Raw genomic sequence first — 17,234 nt, 5'->3', positions numbered from 1 at the left:
TATTTGCCTCAGTGCAATCTTCAGGGATGTTGGTTGCCAGCTTTGCATTTCTATTTCATCAGTGGTAATTATCTTTACTGTTGGGGTTACTTTTCTTTGAGTTTCTTAAAACTGTCTGATGTTATTTGCCCAAATCCTATATTTAAAAAAAAGCCTGTTAAACCACATAGAGGGCTTTATAGCTTTGTTTTTAAAAAGTGCTTTTTTAGATAAAGTGTAAAATAAAGTTTATTATTAGACGTATTTTTGATCTCTTCTCTTTGCTATAAACTGGGTTGGTACCATAGACTGCACATAAAGATCTTTATATACAATCGATGGTTGGTACAAGAGCCCTTTAAGCCCTTTATTCTAGTGCACTAGCTACATATAAGCTACAGTACACTGACAACATTATTTTTTTTTTTTGTTTTAAGGGCTTTTAAATTCAAACAGTTCCCCTAGTTGCCATATGGGGTCGCCAGTTTGCATTACCATGTACAGTTATGCCGACAGTTTGCAGGTGGACTGTCTCTTTAAGACAGGAAATAGTCCCAGTCCAAATAAAGCCATATGTAAGAACAGCACTATGTTGTCGGTCGTCGGTAGACCTCTTGGCAGTCTGAGGGTTTCCGGTGCTCTGACTAAAGCCACAGTCGCTATGGCAGACGCTCTGGCTAAAATCCCCGTTGTAGAGATTGATCCAGAGGGAACCTTTAAGTACATTCTGGTCAGAGTGAAAGTGAAAGATGGCGATGTGCATAAAGACATAGTCCGAGGCACAAAAAGTGCAGAGTATCACAGTAAGTTGATTACTGCCATTTGCTGCAGAGGAGCGCCAAGTGCGTCAGTTTAACTCGTGATAACGTGCAAACCGCGACCTGTATTGTTGCTGCAGAATGAGCTATTTTACTTGACTCATGTAGTGTCGTGCACACTGAAAACGTGCAGCGTGCATTAAAAACTGAACAGACAGATGCAATGCTTTCCAAATTTAATATGCGTATTTCAAATACTCAAGGCACCAATTATAGATTAGATGTGAGACTAATGACAATAACATGCTGAAAATATGTTGCTTATTTGACTTCCCTGTGGCTAAACCAGATTGTATGTTTTTATTAATGGATTTTCTTAATTATTTGCAGATCATATATTTGAGAAAGTCAGTCCAGCCATGGAGGCCTTGGGGATGGAGAGTAAATGCCTCGGAGGAGGGAAGATTGAGCACAACAGCCAAGAGAAAAAACTAAGGGTGTTTGGAGAATCAACTGTGAGTTCATTTGACTGGAAATGCATTTAAAGGAGCAGTGTGTAGGATTAAGTGATCTTGCGGTGAGGATTGCAGATTCCAGCCAGCTAAAACTTTGCTCCTTTGCCAAGTATGACCTCAAGGTCAGGGTTCATTGTTAAGGAGGTTTTTTTTCCGGCAGCCAAATTATCCGCGGAGGTTTCTCTCTCTCCAAAACAAACCGTCCTGCTAATTTAAAATAAGTAAAAACACTGAACAAAGCAGTTTCAGATAACAAATCAGTGTTTGTATTACATTGTTGTCACATTGCAAATGACCTGCTAGCCCAGCACATGCTTACATGAGCTCAGCTTTTTTGTCTGCTAACTTAAGATCCAGACTTTCAGGAGGATTTTAGTGTGAGGTGAATTACCCGCAGAGGTCTCTTCCTCTCTAAATAAAACAAACCAGGCGATGAAAATTGATAAAAGCATTGAATGAAGCAGTTTCACGTTAAAAATCAGTGTTTTTCCAAAGCCGTTCGACTTGTTGTGTAGGGGCTGCTAACTGCAGTGGTCTACACAAAAACTTTAATGGCCCTATCCAGAGCCAGCATCTGGTTTTAGGCTACTGTAGAAATGCGACGGTGCAACATGGCAAACTTTGTGGAGGAGGACCCGCTTCATATATAGATATAAACAGGGCATTCCAAGGTAATGAAAACACAAGAATCTTTATTTTAAAGTAATAATACACTAAAGAAAATATACTTATATTCCATTTCTGACAATATATCCTGCTAAATCCTACACACTGGACCTTTAAAAGCTGAATAAAATACTATTAATATACTACTACATATACTTAGTAATGTTTGAATGTAAAAATAAACATTATTTCTCAATAATTTCCAGGCATTTGGGAAAGCAGACCATTCTGTGTCTGCAGAGAAGCTGAAGAGTGCCTATGGCGACTATGAAGTCACCTGGTCTGACGACAAAAAATAGATTGAACCTGGGTCTCTATTCAATTATCTGCCGTTATTGATAGTTCCAATGTAAGAATCTTGTACTAATCGATCCCTCTGTACAACCATCATTTAATTCAAATACATCATTCTGCATTTAAACCGACTCCTAAAAAAGTGTTTTTTTTATTGCAGGTTTTATCATTTTCATCCAGCAAAAATGTGAAGGATGTGGTATAAATTCTGCCAACATCATTACCCTTATAAATAGAATGATTCTTTCCACTTACTATTTTTTTGGCTTTGCGTCCGATTAACTTCATCAGAATAGAAGGCCTGGTGCCAAGCGTGAAGTCCACACAGGAAGGGGTGAGCCAGCCTTAGTCACTAACACATCCTTTTACGCTGAGGGAAAGTTTATTGTTCTAAAACACCAGACACAGATAAGAGGGCTTCCATTGCGATATGCTTTAATTTCTGTGTAATAATAAATAATCATAACGCACAGACAATAATGGATTAAAGGCTAGGAATTGGCAAAACTTTAACAAAAACATGGTTACAGAGAGTTAAAATAGCCTGAGCCTAGGAGCATGTAAACAACTATACACACATTTCAGCAAACAACTGTTCCCTTTCTCTCTTTCTTCTGCCTCCTCATTTAGCAAATATATACCATAAAAGAATAAGATGAACATTGTGTCCCAAATCAATACTGATTTTGAGCAGCTTTTTAGTTAGTTCTTTTTTTCACACCAGAATAGTGACTAAATAAAATATATTTGAAGCAGACACATGCATATGGAACACAGTGTATAAATACGGTGCAGCACAATGCACAACGAAAAGTAATTTGTTACTTATAGTTGGAAATATTTAAATTGTGTGTTGTTACAGCTCAAAAAAATCTTTTAAAATACATTTTGATATTTGTTCAGTGAGTTTAAGTCTAATTTGACATTCCAGAGTAACAGTTTGGTTGACAACCAATGTTACACTTTTTTTTTTTACGAACAGCAGAAACTGTATTTTGACGGTTCGTATGTAGTATGGATTTGGGACCCTGAGTCTGCAGCCACAGCAGGTTCACCATATTATTATGTTTGCAGGCTTACATGTACCTATTAGCAGGAAACACAGGACAACTGAGACTGATGGGAATGTCATTAGTTCCCCCAGTGGGCTTTGGGACTGATTTTGAGACCCTTTTATTATTTTTTAAAAGCTCTTAATGGTCTTGGTTGTAGTTATTCATCAGATCTGCTTTTATCTTATGAGCCCTCTCCTACCCTCAGGTCTTCTGGCAGTGGACTTTTAAGGGTCCAAAGAGAACCGAAACTCACTGTGAGGCATCTTTTCATTACTAAGGACTACATCTGTGGAACAGCCTGCCTGAAGACCCGCGGGCAGCAGAGGGGGGTGATTTTTTAAGTGCAAACTCAGGACCTAACTTCTTTAGTTTGGCTTTTATTTGAACTTTACCTATTTATGTGTTGACTATTAATTTATACATGTAGTCTGTTTTATTAATTTACCAGAGTGTATAGTATTTTATTTTTAAATTTTTTTAAATTCATTTATAATTTTTTAAAATTTGTATCTAGTATTATTTGTTCTCTTAAACTTTTCTTTACCTTTTATCTCCTATTTAGAGTATTTTATTTTATTTATTTAACTTATTGTTTGTTTGTTTATTTATTTATTTATTTATTTATTGTCTTTTATTTAAAGGTTTTTACCCTGCCTCTGGTATTTCCTCAGTTATGGTAGCATACCCTCACTTCCTGGTTTTAATGAGGTCTTTTATTTTAGTGCTCTAATTAATTACAGTCTTTAATTAAAGTCTTGCTTTCTAACCCATGTGCTTGTGTACTTGTGCGTGCGTGTATGTGTGTGTGTGTGTGTGTGTGTGTGTGTGTGTGTGTGTATGGGTGGGTGTTGCGGGCTTCTGTTTTACTCTATAAGGCACTTAGCGTTACAGTTTTGCTTGTATGAAAAGTGCGATACAACTAAAGCTTTGTTGGTTGATTGATAGTTCTACAGGTTATGATCCAGTCCCTGATTAGTGATGGGCAAAAATGAATGAAAAAATCTTTTTGAATGACTCTTTTTAGTGCCTGATATGTACTTGGTTAGCCTGTCAAACGTCCGAGTGCTCACGAGTCCCTGACTTTTGCCTTTCACTCCCTCACTGTTATTAATGTAGTGCAGCAATAGCACTGAATGACTCAGTGAGGACCAATTACATCGGACTTGAGATGCATGGACATGTCTGACAGATGGTCGTTCTAACGACTTCTGTTTGTGAGTTTTAAGTTGTAATGCATTGAGGAGAAGTTTTGTGAGATGGGCTGCTATGACAGACTTGGCAGAGATTGCAGAGAAACTGAGATATTTTGCAAAAAAACATCAAAACTCAGAAGGTTTAATACATTAACATTTATCAGCTTGAAAGAACCGATACTGTGAAATGTCTGCCCATCACTAATGCTGATGGCACTAGAGAAAAACTTAAAACTCACCCTTGGGGAAAAAAAAAATCTGAAACAAATTTCATTGTAGTCCATCGAACTGTTGAGACTCTTCAGTGGAAACCACAAGTGGAACGTCATGTGATCACCAAAGTCATTATTCATGTGGAAAGTAGTTCAGATATTTCACAGAATAAGAGGCTTGCTTTTGGTACCAGGGGAACTGTTAGGTGATCACTAAAGGATTAATCCTCTGGGGATCTTGAATGTTGCACAAAATTGTATAGCAATGCATCTGATAGTTGCAGTATTTTAGTAGACTCTAAAATGCAAAGAAAGAAAGCAAGAAAAAAGGATTTTCCTATATGTTGGACAATGATCATTATTTGAGTACAATCCAAAGGTAGGAATCAGAAAGCAAAAGTTTCCCTCTGTATTGTCAACAAGTGATCAAATTTGCTGTTCAGAGGGGTTTTCATTTTGTGTTGTAAAGCTAGGACTAAACTAAAAAATGTTACCTTTATTCCCCTGGATTTCACTTTCATATTCCAAGAATGCATCCTTTTCCTCTGGGGTTTTCCCACGAGGTTGTCCGTGGTTGCAAAAGTACATGTCCAGCAGGGAAGCATATTCATGCCGTTGCTGTCTTTTTTTTGCTCGTGACTCACCATGAATCTGGTGAGTTCAAAGAGAACATTTGTAGGAAGAGTGGTGTGTAACTCTAAAATAACTAAATTAGCTGCTGTCCACTCATCCCAAAGGGCTCCATTCACCTTGGCCCTTACCAGCAGACGCAGACACTGATACTCAATGCATTCTGCCCCTGTGACCTCAAAAACAGAAAAACAAAAAGGCATATTCCTTCCGTTTTCCATCCTGAACCTGAAGACAGTTTCCTGCAGACTGATAACCTTTCCATTATCTAAAAACAGGGAGGTCAGCACAGGAGGGAGAGGTATTAAACTGCAAAGACACAGCCCTTTTCTTGGAAAATGCAAATGTTACAGTCAGGCCCTAATGAGATTTCACTCGAAACAATCAGCTTCACGACGAAACTGGAATCAGTCTGATTAGTCATGTAACGGTTAAAAGGTCAAATTCTGTAATCTATTTGGAGGTTTTGCCGTAGTCTTTGTAATCTCACAGAATATAACCTAGAAAATAATATTTTCTTAATTTGTTCCAAGTTATTTTATTTATATAGTATGCTGTGTTTGGTTTTTGCATTATGTTAACTTTGTTCACATATTCAAATGAAAATCTGTCTACTTATTCAGGAGCTTTCGGGGTGATAGATTTATTTTAACCTCAGATTTCTTCCAAATTTGTCTCTCACCAAAAGCACATACACTCTCACACAGAGCGAGTGAGACATTCACAATGAATAGCTGTTTATGAAAATACATTTACAATTGAAGAAGACAGACATCTGTGGACTGTGTCAGTGTAGCAGAGTACGTGGAAGTGAATTTTTTCTTTTTTAATTTCATCCTGCAGTAGCCAAATTACTGCACTCTACAGAGTTTTTACCAATACAGCTTTTTTTATGTTGACACGACAGTAATGAGTCTCAACATACTCAATCTGATTGATAGCCCCTTTGATCAACCAGATTCTTTGGGGAAATGATTTTTTTCATAGTGTAAGTACATAGTAAGCAGTATCCTAATAAACTGCATGTGAGGAGAGATAAACATCAGCATGGAGTCCTATTTCCTGACTAGAAGTAAGTTGCTTCCTGCAGTGGCAGCCACCAACACCTCAGGCTGTCGGGAAACAAAGCTGCAGCAAAAGCCTGCTGGTGTACTTGCTTGCTTCAGATCTTATCAGTGAAACAATGGCTCACCAGACACTGATTTTATGGAGTCAATAAAGTCAGAGCCAAGAGAAATTCCAGACTCATATAGGACAAATATCATCATTTCCTGAACGGTTTTAAGTGAAATCTAAAACAGTTAAAATACAAATGAAAGTATAATTATTATTAATAAAAAAACCTTATGACCTTCATATTTACATAGTTGTTGATTAGAAATATATTAAAGTGTAAATGGTAATATTTATCTATGCATCATTTTATTGCTAAAACAGAGTTTCTCACTCAGTCATGATGGATAAGCAGTGTGGAGAATTAACGTAATGTAATTTAAATAAAACATTATTTGGATTACAGTTAATAACATCAATGTCAGACTAATAGATCTATTCTAATTGCATTTGGTTATTTATGCCATTTTATATATTTATTAATTAAGCCCAACCTTCACTTTAAACTTTTGTTAAATTTAAAGAAAACATTTAAAACATTGATTTTAATTGTGTGCCTATTTCTTTGTTATTCTTGAATATACTGCAGGAATGAGATTAACTATCACCTATCACAAGTATGCTTAACATGGTATCCATAACATGGGTCTGATTCAGTCACAGTGTTTTAGTGTTTCAAACCCAGATTTATGAAGACTCATCATCCAAAGTTTATTATAGAGTTCAACATTAGTATAAATTAAGTCTTAAGTCTCTAAGTTCTTACTGATAATGAATGCATCATACAGGTTATGCGAAATGCTTTGACAGCAGTTCCACTTTGCTAAGGGTAGATTTGCTCTCGCAAACACGCTGGAGAGACGATGTCTCTCAGCTGGCCTGGGAACGCCTCGGGATCCCCCGGGAAGAGCTGGACGAAGTGGCCGGAGAGAGGGAAGTCTGTACTTCCCTGCTTAGGCTGCTGCCCCCGCGACCAGACTCCGGATATTGAATGGGACATATAGGACAACAAATATTACCTTTAAACAAGTACGCAAAAAACGTAAAAAAAAACAAACCCGAAAATATAAATTATATTTATATCCATATTTTTATTTATTCTCATATTTGTAGCGTTCGTACGTATTTAAGTCGTCACTTCATACCAAACGTGTATTAATTTATATTTAACCCTTTCATTTGATCCAGAGCCCTTTAAGTCTATTCTACTCTGTTTACAGTCTATTCTAGTGCACTAATGTGATCCTCATAGCGTCACAGTGATGGTTGTTATTTTCAACGCTTTGCACTCTGTGAGGTCTCCTATTGGTTAAAAACTTTGGAGTTTATCATTTCAACCAATCAGAGCGAACACGGATGTGTCGCTCTGCTAATGACATCACATCCGATTCAAACAGCAGCGCGCGGACTGTCTCCATTCTTCACCGTGTAAATTACACAATGTAGTGGTTTAAAAAACTCAATGGCGACGTTAAAAGCAACAAACGCGTAGATGTGACTTTATTTTCCTGAACAGAAGATACAGCCGAGCATTTATGGTAAGACGCTGTATACATGATCCTTACTAACTTTAACTACCGTGCTAAAGTGAAACGCTAGCGTTAGCAAAACATACAACACAGCAAACATAAGCTAACGTGAGTCACGGTCCTCAAACAGGAAACTAATTGCCAACAACATCAGCTTTTTAGAAGAAAGTACTGAAAGGTTTCGTAATAAACTGAGTCACTTTGAGTGACTCACACGGTGATATTGTTGTGAAACTGTTTGTCGTTTGGACAGTCGTCCTGAACTCCCCCGGTGACTGTTGTCATCATGTCCCAGACCAACATCTCTCTCCTGGACGAGGTTGTGCAGTGGAGTCAGGAAACCTGCCGCCAGAACCTCAAGTCTGTCCTCCCAAAACTCACCATATCCTGTCAAATGCCACTCAGCTTCATTCTTGTGATATTTTGAGTAACGGCGCCACTCTAACGGCGTTTGTGAGGGGTGTGGAGTGATGTAGCAACAGGTCCCATAAAGTTTTGAAATCCTCTGAAGACTGGAATTAGGTCTGAAGATTAAAATGCATGGAATTTAACTGTTTAATTTCTACTGAATCATTGAGCACCCATATCTTCAAACTCTCTCAAGATGATAATGTTTCAAAGATGTTAAATATTTTCTGGATAAAGCTGGACACACGTTTATGTTTTACTGATGCTTTGTCATCATATTTTATTCCCTGTTATTGCAAGCTTGCCATGCTATTTGTCAGGTTTAAACAGTGGAAGTGAATTTGCCGTTTTGTGGTTTTCCTTGACTGTTTGCACTCTTTGCATAATAGCTCTGAGAGCTGGGACGATCATATACGTAAGTTTATTCATTGCACAATTTATAATTATAAAATACTCAGTTTGTGCCTGAAAAACTATTTATGATCAAAGTATGAAGTGTCTTAAAAACAGAACACCCCTACAGGTATACTGAAGATCATTACAGACATGTTCCTCCCTCATATTGGTTTGTCTGAGCTGGAAGATGAATGTTTCTCCAAGATCTTACCAAAGGTAAACATGGTCAAATGCATCTTGTCTTGAGGGCTGTGGGTCCTGGGAAAAAAAAAAGCTTAAACTTAAGGCCATTAAATGTCTTGAATAGCATTACACTTTGTTTTTGGAACAGCCAATATAACAGTACAGAATGACATTTTTTGAAGAAAGAGAGAATTCCTTATTTGCAATAAACTTTATAAATCACACAAGAACCCCCTCAGGCAGAGTCCTGTGGACCAAAGTGTTGTGTGCTTAATAAAGTTTATTGCAAGTAATAGGACATTGTGTGTACATTCTTTTTTCCTTACCTGTGGATTGTTTACTCCTATGCACTTGTCTACAAGTATTTGATGGTGTGCGTGAGCCTCCACATTTTATGATGACATTTTTTAAAACTCTTTTTGCGGCCTGTTGATATCCTGAATCTGTTTTTATTCAGACAGTTGGTTTTCTGCAAAATTGATCACCCTGAGTCTTGTGAAGTATTTCTTGTGATTGTACAATTTGTTGATAGAAGTATAATTTTTGTGTCTTGTATATGGTTGGATTATTTATATATTCTTTTAAAAGTATATTGACTGGTCTGTGTGAATGTTTCTGTCATAAATGTCTGCAGGCAGCGACGATGTTTGACGGCATGATGAAAGAAATCTTGGACCAAGTTAGAGAGCTGTCCAGTCAAAACACTGAACTGTGTGCCTTACTAAGGAACATTTTGCAGGTACTGTTATAACTAACTTAGTTGTTCTTTGCAAGGCTGTGTATTTAAGAAAGGTAGAATTAGTACCTTACACGTTTATGGCATGTATGATACTTTTTTTGTAAAAAAATAAAAATAAATAACAACTTGTCATTTCATGCCTGAAACATCTCATGCCCTACATTTTGACAAGCTACTGCTTTCTATTTCAGGCAATGATGCAGATAATTGACGCATTGTCCACTTGCGTGCGGCACATCAGCACATTTGAGGAAGCTCCTGACTTGGATGCCATCCGCTCGTTACCAACTTGCATCCTGAAAGTCCTGAGGGAAACCTTTCAGCACTGCAAGGTTTGTCTTTTTACTTCAGCAATGCTTGTAAAATCTTTAGTTCATTTTATCTCTGTGGAAAGCTCAGTCCCAATTTGTACAGCAAGTTTTTTATTATTTTAAACTAAGCTGTGCGGTAATTACTATAATCATGGCTGAATTTCTTTGATATGAATTTGTAGCATTATTATTATTTAAGTAAAAATAGTGATTTTGTTAATAGTACTAAGAGGTCATTTTAAAGATTTGTGATGAAGCTATGTTATGATATTAAATTTAATGATAAATTAAATGAGTGGTTTGGCTAACAAAACATACTGCAAACTTAGATCTAACCTGAAGTGGTGCCAAATTTATTTATACATAGGGCTCATTATTTCCTTTTTTTAACAAAAAAGTACAACATTTTAGTTTTCATTTTGACTATTTAAAACTGGGTAAAAATTGGATCAATAAACAAATAAATGGTACCAAAGTTCGAGTGCTGCCGGACTTTTAAAAATACCATTTGCAGCATACATGCACCTCAAGAGAATCAACCAGTCATTTGCACTTTCCTCATTATCCTCTTGTTATTATAGTGTTTTAGTACCAAAAGTATTATCTGAGTTGTCAACAACTCAAGAGGACCTCATTAATTAGAGGCTACTGTGATAAGTATCTAATCGCAGCAGGAAACACGGCCACTTTAGGATGCAAGTGAACATAATGACCGGCCCCAATGAGGGATGAAAATGATGAGTGTAAGTATACTTGCATTTTGTCCTCAGGAGAGTGAGGTGGTTTACTGTGGCCGTCTGTCCCTGGTGGCTGACCTGCTTCAGGGACTCTTCAAAGAGGCTTACGCCCTCCAGAAAGGTCTGCTGGATCTGCTGGACCGGCTCTCCCTCGACAGCAGTGCCTCCGAGGAAGAGGTTTCTGACATTGTTACAGGTGTGTGTTTCTGTATGTATTTCTCTCTTGTCAGCTGCAACACGCTTAGTTATTAGCCCTTGTGTTGTTGTGCTTGTATACCTTAAATGCAAGTTATTTTTCATTTTCCTCAGTGATTCACAGCCTGCTGGATATCTGCTCTATTATCTCCAACCTGGACATAGCACTGCATGCAAACACATGGAAATTCCTCATCAAGTCAGTACAGCAAACTGTCATGTTGACACTTGTGTTTTTATGTCTGTCATACTAGATAAATCTTTTTTTAAAAAAATTGAATAGATAATTTGTACACCGAGTGACTATTTTGAATTGTTATTACTTCTGTTCAGACAGAGTCTGAAGTACCAGTCACTGGTGGAGGAACATCTGCATCACGGTAACATCAGCAACAGCCTGTGTGACAACTTGTTGGCCTCCTTCCACCACTGTGTGGAGCTGGCCGAACAGATTAAACACACTGGTCTTCAGGTAGGAAAGATCTGATTGTTAGTTTAAAAAGAAAGATGGAGCAAGTATTATTCATAGCTTTTGGTAGCTTTTTATTATTATTGATTTGACTATTGAATGAGTGTTTATTGCTACTCTTCACCTTTCTTTCTCTTTATAATTTATAAATGTCCAGTGTGTAGATGTAGGGGAACAAACTTGCAGAAACTGAATATAATACAGGAAGTATGCTTTCATTAGTTTATAATCACTTGAAAAAAAAATGGCAGTGTTTTTGTGACCTTAGAATGAGCTGTTTATAGAAGTATAGGGAGCAGGTTTTTACCAGTTTTTATCACCCGATTTGTTTGTTTTGGAGAGGAAGAGACCTCTGAGGATATTCAGCTCATGGTTAAAACCTCCCGAACAATAAACACAGAAGTAATCCAAACCTGGAGAAGTTTCAGCTGGTTGCAATCTGCAATCCTCACAACTAGATGTCACTTAATCTCCCTGAATCTGTCACACTGGACATCTAACTTTTCTATCTTCCAAATTTTTAAAGAAAAATTTTAGTGTTGGAGATTTAAGAGAATAAACCTTTTGTTCTTCAGCATCTATTTGTGTTCACTAGAGAGTTAGTGTATGCCCAACATAAAAAAAGAAATTATTGAAGCCTAAGTACAGCGCAGTCCTTATACATATACTAGAGTTACTGCAATTGTAGGTATTTATGTGTGGATTTTTTTCCTTTTTTGCTTCCCTTTGTTGTGGAAAAAAGTGACATATGCGTTTATCCAGGTTGACTTGATCTTTGTCACATTTTTTATTAATGATCTTGTGTCTCTTTTTTTAAAGGAGGCAACACAAAGCCCAGAATACAAGCTGTTCCAGAAAACTGCAAAGATGTGCAGATTTTTTGCCAACACTTTGGTTCATTACATAAAGGTACTATCTTCTTGACCTCCTCTTCACTCTAAAAACCTTGTGCTGCGTTTTTTTCCGTCGCTATTTCTGAATACAAAGCAGCTCAACTTAATCCCTATTGTCCTTTACCCTTTGAACAGGAATTCAAATTTTTTCTGGCAAAGTATTGTAGCTGCTTTCACCAACTCTACCTCCAGGTCATCAGGTATGTGCAGCTCTAAGAAGCAGGTTCAGACAGAAAGTTATCCTTTGAGTTGATGATTATTGAGTAGTTGAAAATTGTGCATTCTGATGTCTTTCAGTAAGTTCCCTCCCAGCTTGTGTGCTCCAACACTGCCCTCAGCTCTGTCTGAGGAGCTGAATGCAGCAGCTCTGGTTCCCATGGATGCCTTCCTGCTCCAGCTGCTGCCTTTAAGGCCCTTTGCTGAAGTTGTCCTCCAGCAGGAACCAGGTGAGTTCAAAGCATGTCCTCAGTTTTCTTTTTCCACAGATATCAACCACCTTTGCAGTGGAGACAATGTTTTTAACATGAATGCTGACAGTGTAATTTATTCTTTATTTCGTACTCTTGTTCCCAGTGTTGGCATATTACCCACTCAAAACTTGTTAACATTAGTGGTTGGAATACTTCAGTCCTACTTTTCCTCTACAATACAGTAAAATAGATCAGCATCTGCACAGTCCAGTGTTTTGCATCAGTGTATCACTAATGTAATGTATAGTTGGACACAGGAGTCTCATGTATTGCCTCTGTTCTCTGCAGGCTTGTGTCCTGAACATGAACTTCCTCAGTGTCTCTTACTGGTGAGCGTCCTGGGTCAGCTCACCTCCCAACCAGAGGAGGTACTACGGCTTTGGTACAACGGTAGCCAGTTTTCTGAGGAAACACCCAGGTAATCAGTAGGGGTTTAGTTGTCACCAACTGAAGTAATTGTGTACCATTCGGAGCTTTAATGCAGAGACCAGCAGATAACTTTGGAACTGGTTGTCAGGCTGCCAACCCAAGTTGGCAGGTATACATGAAGAAAATTATTGCTTTTTGATGTTGTGCACTATTCAGCAGTAATAGAACCCAAAGACACGACAGCTTTGCAAAAGAAACTGGTGATTTTGGACTTTATGACTTAGTAGTAGTCATCAATGTTAATATTCATAAAGTGAGACTTTGAAGAGCATGTACAAATCTATTTATGCATCAATTAGTACTCCTAAAACGATTATACTATTCGTTATATTATTTAAGCTAATGTGTGGAAACACATATTTCTAAAATGCTTGTGCTTTTTTTCACACCCTCTGTTTCCAGACTTCCTCTCTATCAGGCCTTGTTCACTAGTTTCAGGCGATGCTATACTGAGCGTCAGGTGCCGGTACTGTTGCCAGGGGTGATGATGAAGGGTCAGGCCCAGGTCCAGGTCACCCTACACAACCACATCTGTGTGCAACTCTGTGCCAATGTGGCTGCACTTTCCCCAGTGTACTTCCCCGTGCTGGTGAGCTCTGCACACATTACCACATACATTATATCATGAGCAGCATGTAGAAGTCATTTGACACTGTTCTGCTTACAATGTTTATTGACATACATACATGAGCTGTTTTCTGAAATGATCTTTATCTATCAAACATATAACACAACAGGAGTTTGTGTGTGTCAGATGTGTTCCCACTTACTGGAAATATTAATTTGGTTTAGGTGAGGGGTGCTGCCTGAGTAGAGTGATGACACTAATTACACTGCAGTCCTGTAGCTGCGTCATAATTTAGTCTTAAACAAGAGTTTCTTGCCGTTCCTGTATCTAGTTTGACTCTTTCGGCTTAGGCTCTTAGCAAAGTAGGCCTCTGAATCTCCTTATCTCTCCAGTTAGATATGTTTGTTTCTGTCTTCATTCCGATTTACTTTCTTTAACTTCTGATGTTTATTTTCTTCTGGTTTTGTGCAAGCTGACCTAGATTTGTACTAAAGAGATGACAGGATAAAGTTTGTTTTTATATTGTTATTATTATTTTTTTTGTGCAAATAAACTTATTCGGACATTTGCGTTCTCACATACAGCTCCTTCAGGTAATGTCTAGACAGTTTCAAGTGTGTAGTGCATGTGTGAACAGGGCTATAGACAGACATGCATATAACAATGTTTTATCATGTATGTTCTGTCATCTATGTTCATGTACTTGCCCATGTCTCCTCTATTTTGCACAAATATCAAGCGTTTGCCCAGGCTTTTCCATAGTAGAAACTAGGAATTAAAATTCAGTTTGACAAAACAGAATGAGCAGAGGGGAGCGATTGAGAAAGCGAAACTAAACTAAATGTGAAACCAGACGGTTTTTATCTGAAGGCATCTCATGTCCTGCAATTGTGTTTTGATTAGTAGGAAGTAGCACGCAGGCCACCTTTGTGGTGCAGGGAATCTTTTTCGCTGTACATCATATTTTCCAACAAAAAAGTAAATTCAAAGTCAAAGATGTTTGATCTGAACAGGATTTCTGTGTGGGCTGACCTCACAGAGGGGTTAACAATGCATCTTCAGGGTACGTCTTCAATAATTTGTCGTTAGTCTCTCTTGGACCACATCTGACCTCAAACCCATCTGCAAATGGGTTCTTGCCATAAGTTTGACTTGATCAGTTTGAGTTATTTTACTAATTGATTTTTTTTCTTGGTCAAAGGTGTTTTAAGAGGAGCTACTGATATTTCGGAAAATGATAACAGCCAGTATTGGTTTATTGATACTGTAAATCTATACTCTCCTCCTCCATGTCTGCCCAAATGATGCTATCTTGGAAGGCGTCTGGATTCATGAGAATCACAAGATCACACAAGAATCCCGACCTGATTTGCTATATAACCTGCCCTGAATAGCTCCCGCAATAGATATAGTATTGCCAAATACTATATTTATACCATCATGTCGCCCAACCCTAATTAACATTTATAGGCTGAATGTTATCATTATTTGATGTAATTCAAATTTATTATAATTGTGTTATATGTTTTTATTTACTTTTCTCAAAATTAACAAGAAAAAAAAAATATACATAAAACAATCTGTCAAATCTTACAGCAGATACAGCTTGAGAGATTCTTGTCTTGAATGTTTGTTATGTTATTATTTTAAAAAATGAATACTGGCCATTGTTAGATTTTGTGATTGTAATTTTTTTTTTCTCTAAACATCCGCATCAAAAATAAAATATTAGCAGGCCTCTAGTTTTGAGTCATCTGTTTATTTTAGATATCTAACTACATTGTTGTGATTAGCTGTGTTCTGGTGCCAGATTTCCCATCATTTAACACAAGCTATTCTTTCACTTTCATTTTCTCTGCTTCTGCTGATTTTTTTTAAAAATCTTGTTTTCTTTAGTTTCAACCCTGTTTTCACTGTTTCTCTGTTTTGCTGAATTCCCCTCTCTTTTATCTCTTTTCCAGGAGCGTTGTTTGGTTAATGCTGTACTGCAGACTGATACTCAAACAACTCTACTGGCAACAGATGTGTGGTGTTTTACAGCACGGTGAGAGTGTGTTCACATGTATCAGTCGCATTTTTAAAAAAATGTACACCATGCAGCTGTATTTTGATCAGGACAAACTTTTTAGCACAATATGGGTCATTCTACTATATCTTAAACCTTCATTACAGACTGTGTTTCACCACAGTCTTTTTGTAAGCATTTTTTGCGCATTTTTTCTATACTATTTTGAATCCAAAGCTGATTTTATCTTCTTTGTTTACAGGTATGGGACAGCAGAGCTTTGTCTACATCATGTCGTCCTTGTTGCTCAGCTGGTGGGTAGAGACCAGAAAGCACACAATACCTTTAGAGAATATATTTTGTAATCTTGTTTTAATTTATTTTGAAAGAGTGGTCACAGCAAATGGCACTTAAAAAACATCATGAGATACAACTTATACATATGTCCAGTAGACCTTCATATTATAGACTTGCTATATTTTTCGGACATAGTTCAGAAGATCTGTGACATCTTAGCGCTCACCATCTTGACACCACAAGGTCACGGATGTGCCTCCATGTCTGTGACCTCTTCCTGAACACTTTCTAAAATAACTCTAAATCCTTTTAATCTCTCTCTGTAGGATTATAGGTTAGTATGGGGTCCTTCCTGTTTTCTGTGGCACCCCAGCAGAGGTGACAATTGGTGTTGTTGGACCTCGGGACACCTTTTCATATCTTGTTACGTCATTATGTCATCAGATTAAGCTGGATCCCACTTGTTTCCATACACAGTCACCTCCCTCAGTTCTTCACTTTTCCTCTATCCTGATGCCCTGGTGATTTTTACTCCTCCTGTGCCTTCACACTGACACTCACACTGTTCCTCACCTCCTCTCTGCTTCTCTCGTTTCTCCCCTAGGTGAAAGCCTGCACCACTGAGTGTTACCAGTCGGTCCACCTGGGCCTGCTGCTCAAACGCATGGTTTTCCTCATGACGCCAAACCACCAGGTCAGAAACGCTGGAAACTGAAGGGAACATTTTTACAAACTCACAAAGTTCTCCATAGAGTGCCAACTTGCATCCAATCATTATGACTTATAATTATTACTGTTAACAGTTTGATAATTGAAAATCACTCCAAAACAGAGTACTACCATCACATTGGACAGCTCAGTAAATACTTGTGAACATGACAATTTCAAATAAGACAAAAGATAAAGAAAACTTTGGAAAAGTGACTAATAATGAAAAGTATACTTTTCTAAGTACTTTTGTAATGCAGCTATTTGACTTGAATCTAACAAGTATGCAGTACAAACAAAGAAGTGTATAATTTGAATTTCATTTTGTTTGCCATAAAAGTTGTTTTTTCTTTAACACAAATAGAGACACTCAGAATTGAGTTCTGAAAATGCCTGTTTGGGGTCCATTATTATTATTATTATTATTATTATTGTTTTTAACAAGCTCCAAAATTAAAGTGGTATTAAGTTAAGTTTTTATT

The 17,234-nt window shown here is 37.5% G+C and overlaps 2 protein-coding genes across 2 annotated transcripts in view; both read left to right on the top strand.

Annotated features, from left to right (window-relative positions):
• The first annotated feature begins 568 nt into the window (after positions 1 to 568).
• Positions 569 to 2,343, top strand: si:dkey-51e6.1 (uncharacterized protein LOC558617 homolog). The gene is made up of 3 exons (XM_042483917.1): positions 569 to 782; positions 1,128 to 1,252; positions 2,125 to 2,343. Exons 1-3 carry the CDS (start codon positions 569 to 571, stop codon positions 2,215 to 2,217), a joined length of 432 nt encoding a protein of 143 aa, XP_042339851.1. The 3' UTR covers positions 2,218 to 2,343.
• A 5,456-nt stretch (positions 2,344 to 7,799) lies between these two features.
• c3h1orf112 (chromosome 3 C1orf112 homolog) overlaps positions 7,800 to 17,234 on the top strand; it is a 20,677-nt gene continuing 11,242 nt past the window's right edge. Inside the window, exons 1-17 of the mRNA XM_042513953.1 lie at positions 7,800 to 7,953; positions 8,198 to 8,326; positions 8,728 to 8,767; positions 8,876 to 8,964; positions 9,566 to 9,670; positions 9,862 to 10,002; positions 10,752 to 10,914; positions 11,028 to 11,112; positions 11,247 to 11,385; positions 12,202 to 12,291; positions 12,411 to 12,475; positions 12,573 to 12,721; positions 13,034 to 13,163; positions 13,577 to 13,763; positions 15,704 to 15,786; positions 16,010 to 16,061; positions 16,649 to 16,738. Of these exons, the coding sequence (XP_042369887.1) occupies positions 8,231 to 8,326; positions 8,728 to 8,767; positions 8,876 to 8,964; positions 9,566 to 9,670; positions 9,862 to 10,002; positions 10,752 to 10,914; positions 11,028 to 11,112; positions 11,247 to 11,385; positions 12,202 to 12,291; positions 12,411 to 12,475; positions 12,573 to 12,721; positions 13,034 to 13,163; positions 13,577 to 13,763; positions 15,704 to 15,786; positions 16,010 to 16,061; positions 16,649 to 16,738 (1,704 nt within the window). The 5' untranslated portion in view covers positions 7,800 to 7,953; positions 8,198 to 8,230. The remainder of the gene's footprint in view (positions 7,954 to 8,197; positions 8,327 to 8,727; positions 8,768 to 8,875; positions 8,965 to 9,565; positions 9,671 to 9,861; positions 10,003 to 10,751; positions 10,915 to 11,027; positions 11,113 to 11,246; positions 11,386 to 12,201; positions 12,292 to 12,410; positions 12,476 to 12,572; positions 12,722 to 13,033; positions 13,164 to 13,576; positions 13,764 to 15,703; positions 15,787 to 16,009; positions 16,062 to 16,648; positions 16,739 to 17,234) is intronic.

Source organism: Plectropomus leopardus, chromosome 3, assembly GCF_008729295.1.
Source record: "Plectropomus leopardus isolate mb chromosome 3, YSFRI_Pleo_2.0, whole genome shotgun sequence".
Lineage (NCBI taxonomy): Eukaryota > Metazoa > Chordata > Actinopteri > Perciformes > Serranidae > Plectropomus > Plectropomus leopardus.
Note: the sequence above shows the minus strand (reverse complement) of the source record. Positions and strands in the feature narration are given on the sequence as shown.

Coding starts and splice junctions, on each gene's coding strand:
- si:dkey-51e6.1 (XM_042483917.1), top strand. CDS start 569: ATGTTGTCGGTCGTCGGTAGACCTCTTGGCAGTCTGAGGGTTTCCGGT. Junction 783..1,127: donor AAAAAGTGCAGAGTATCACA/GTAAGTTGATTA, acceptor AATTATTTGCAG/ATCATATATTTGAGAAAGTC. Junction 1,253..2,124: donor GGGTGTTTGGAGAATCAACT/GTGAGTTCATTT, acceptor AATAATTTCCAG/GCATTTGGGAAAGCAGACCA.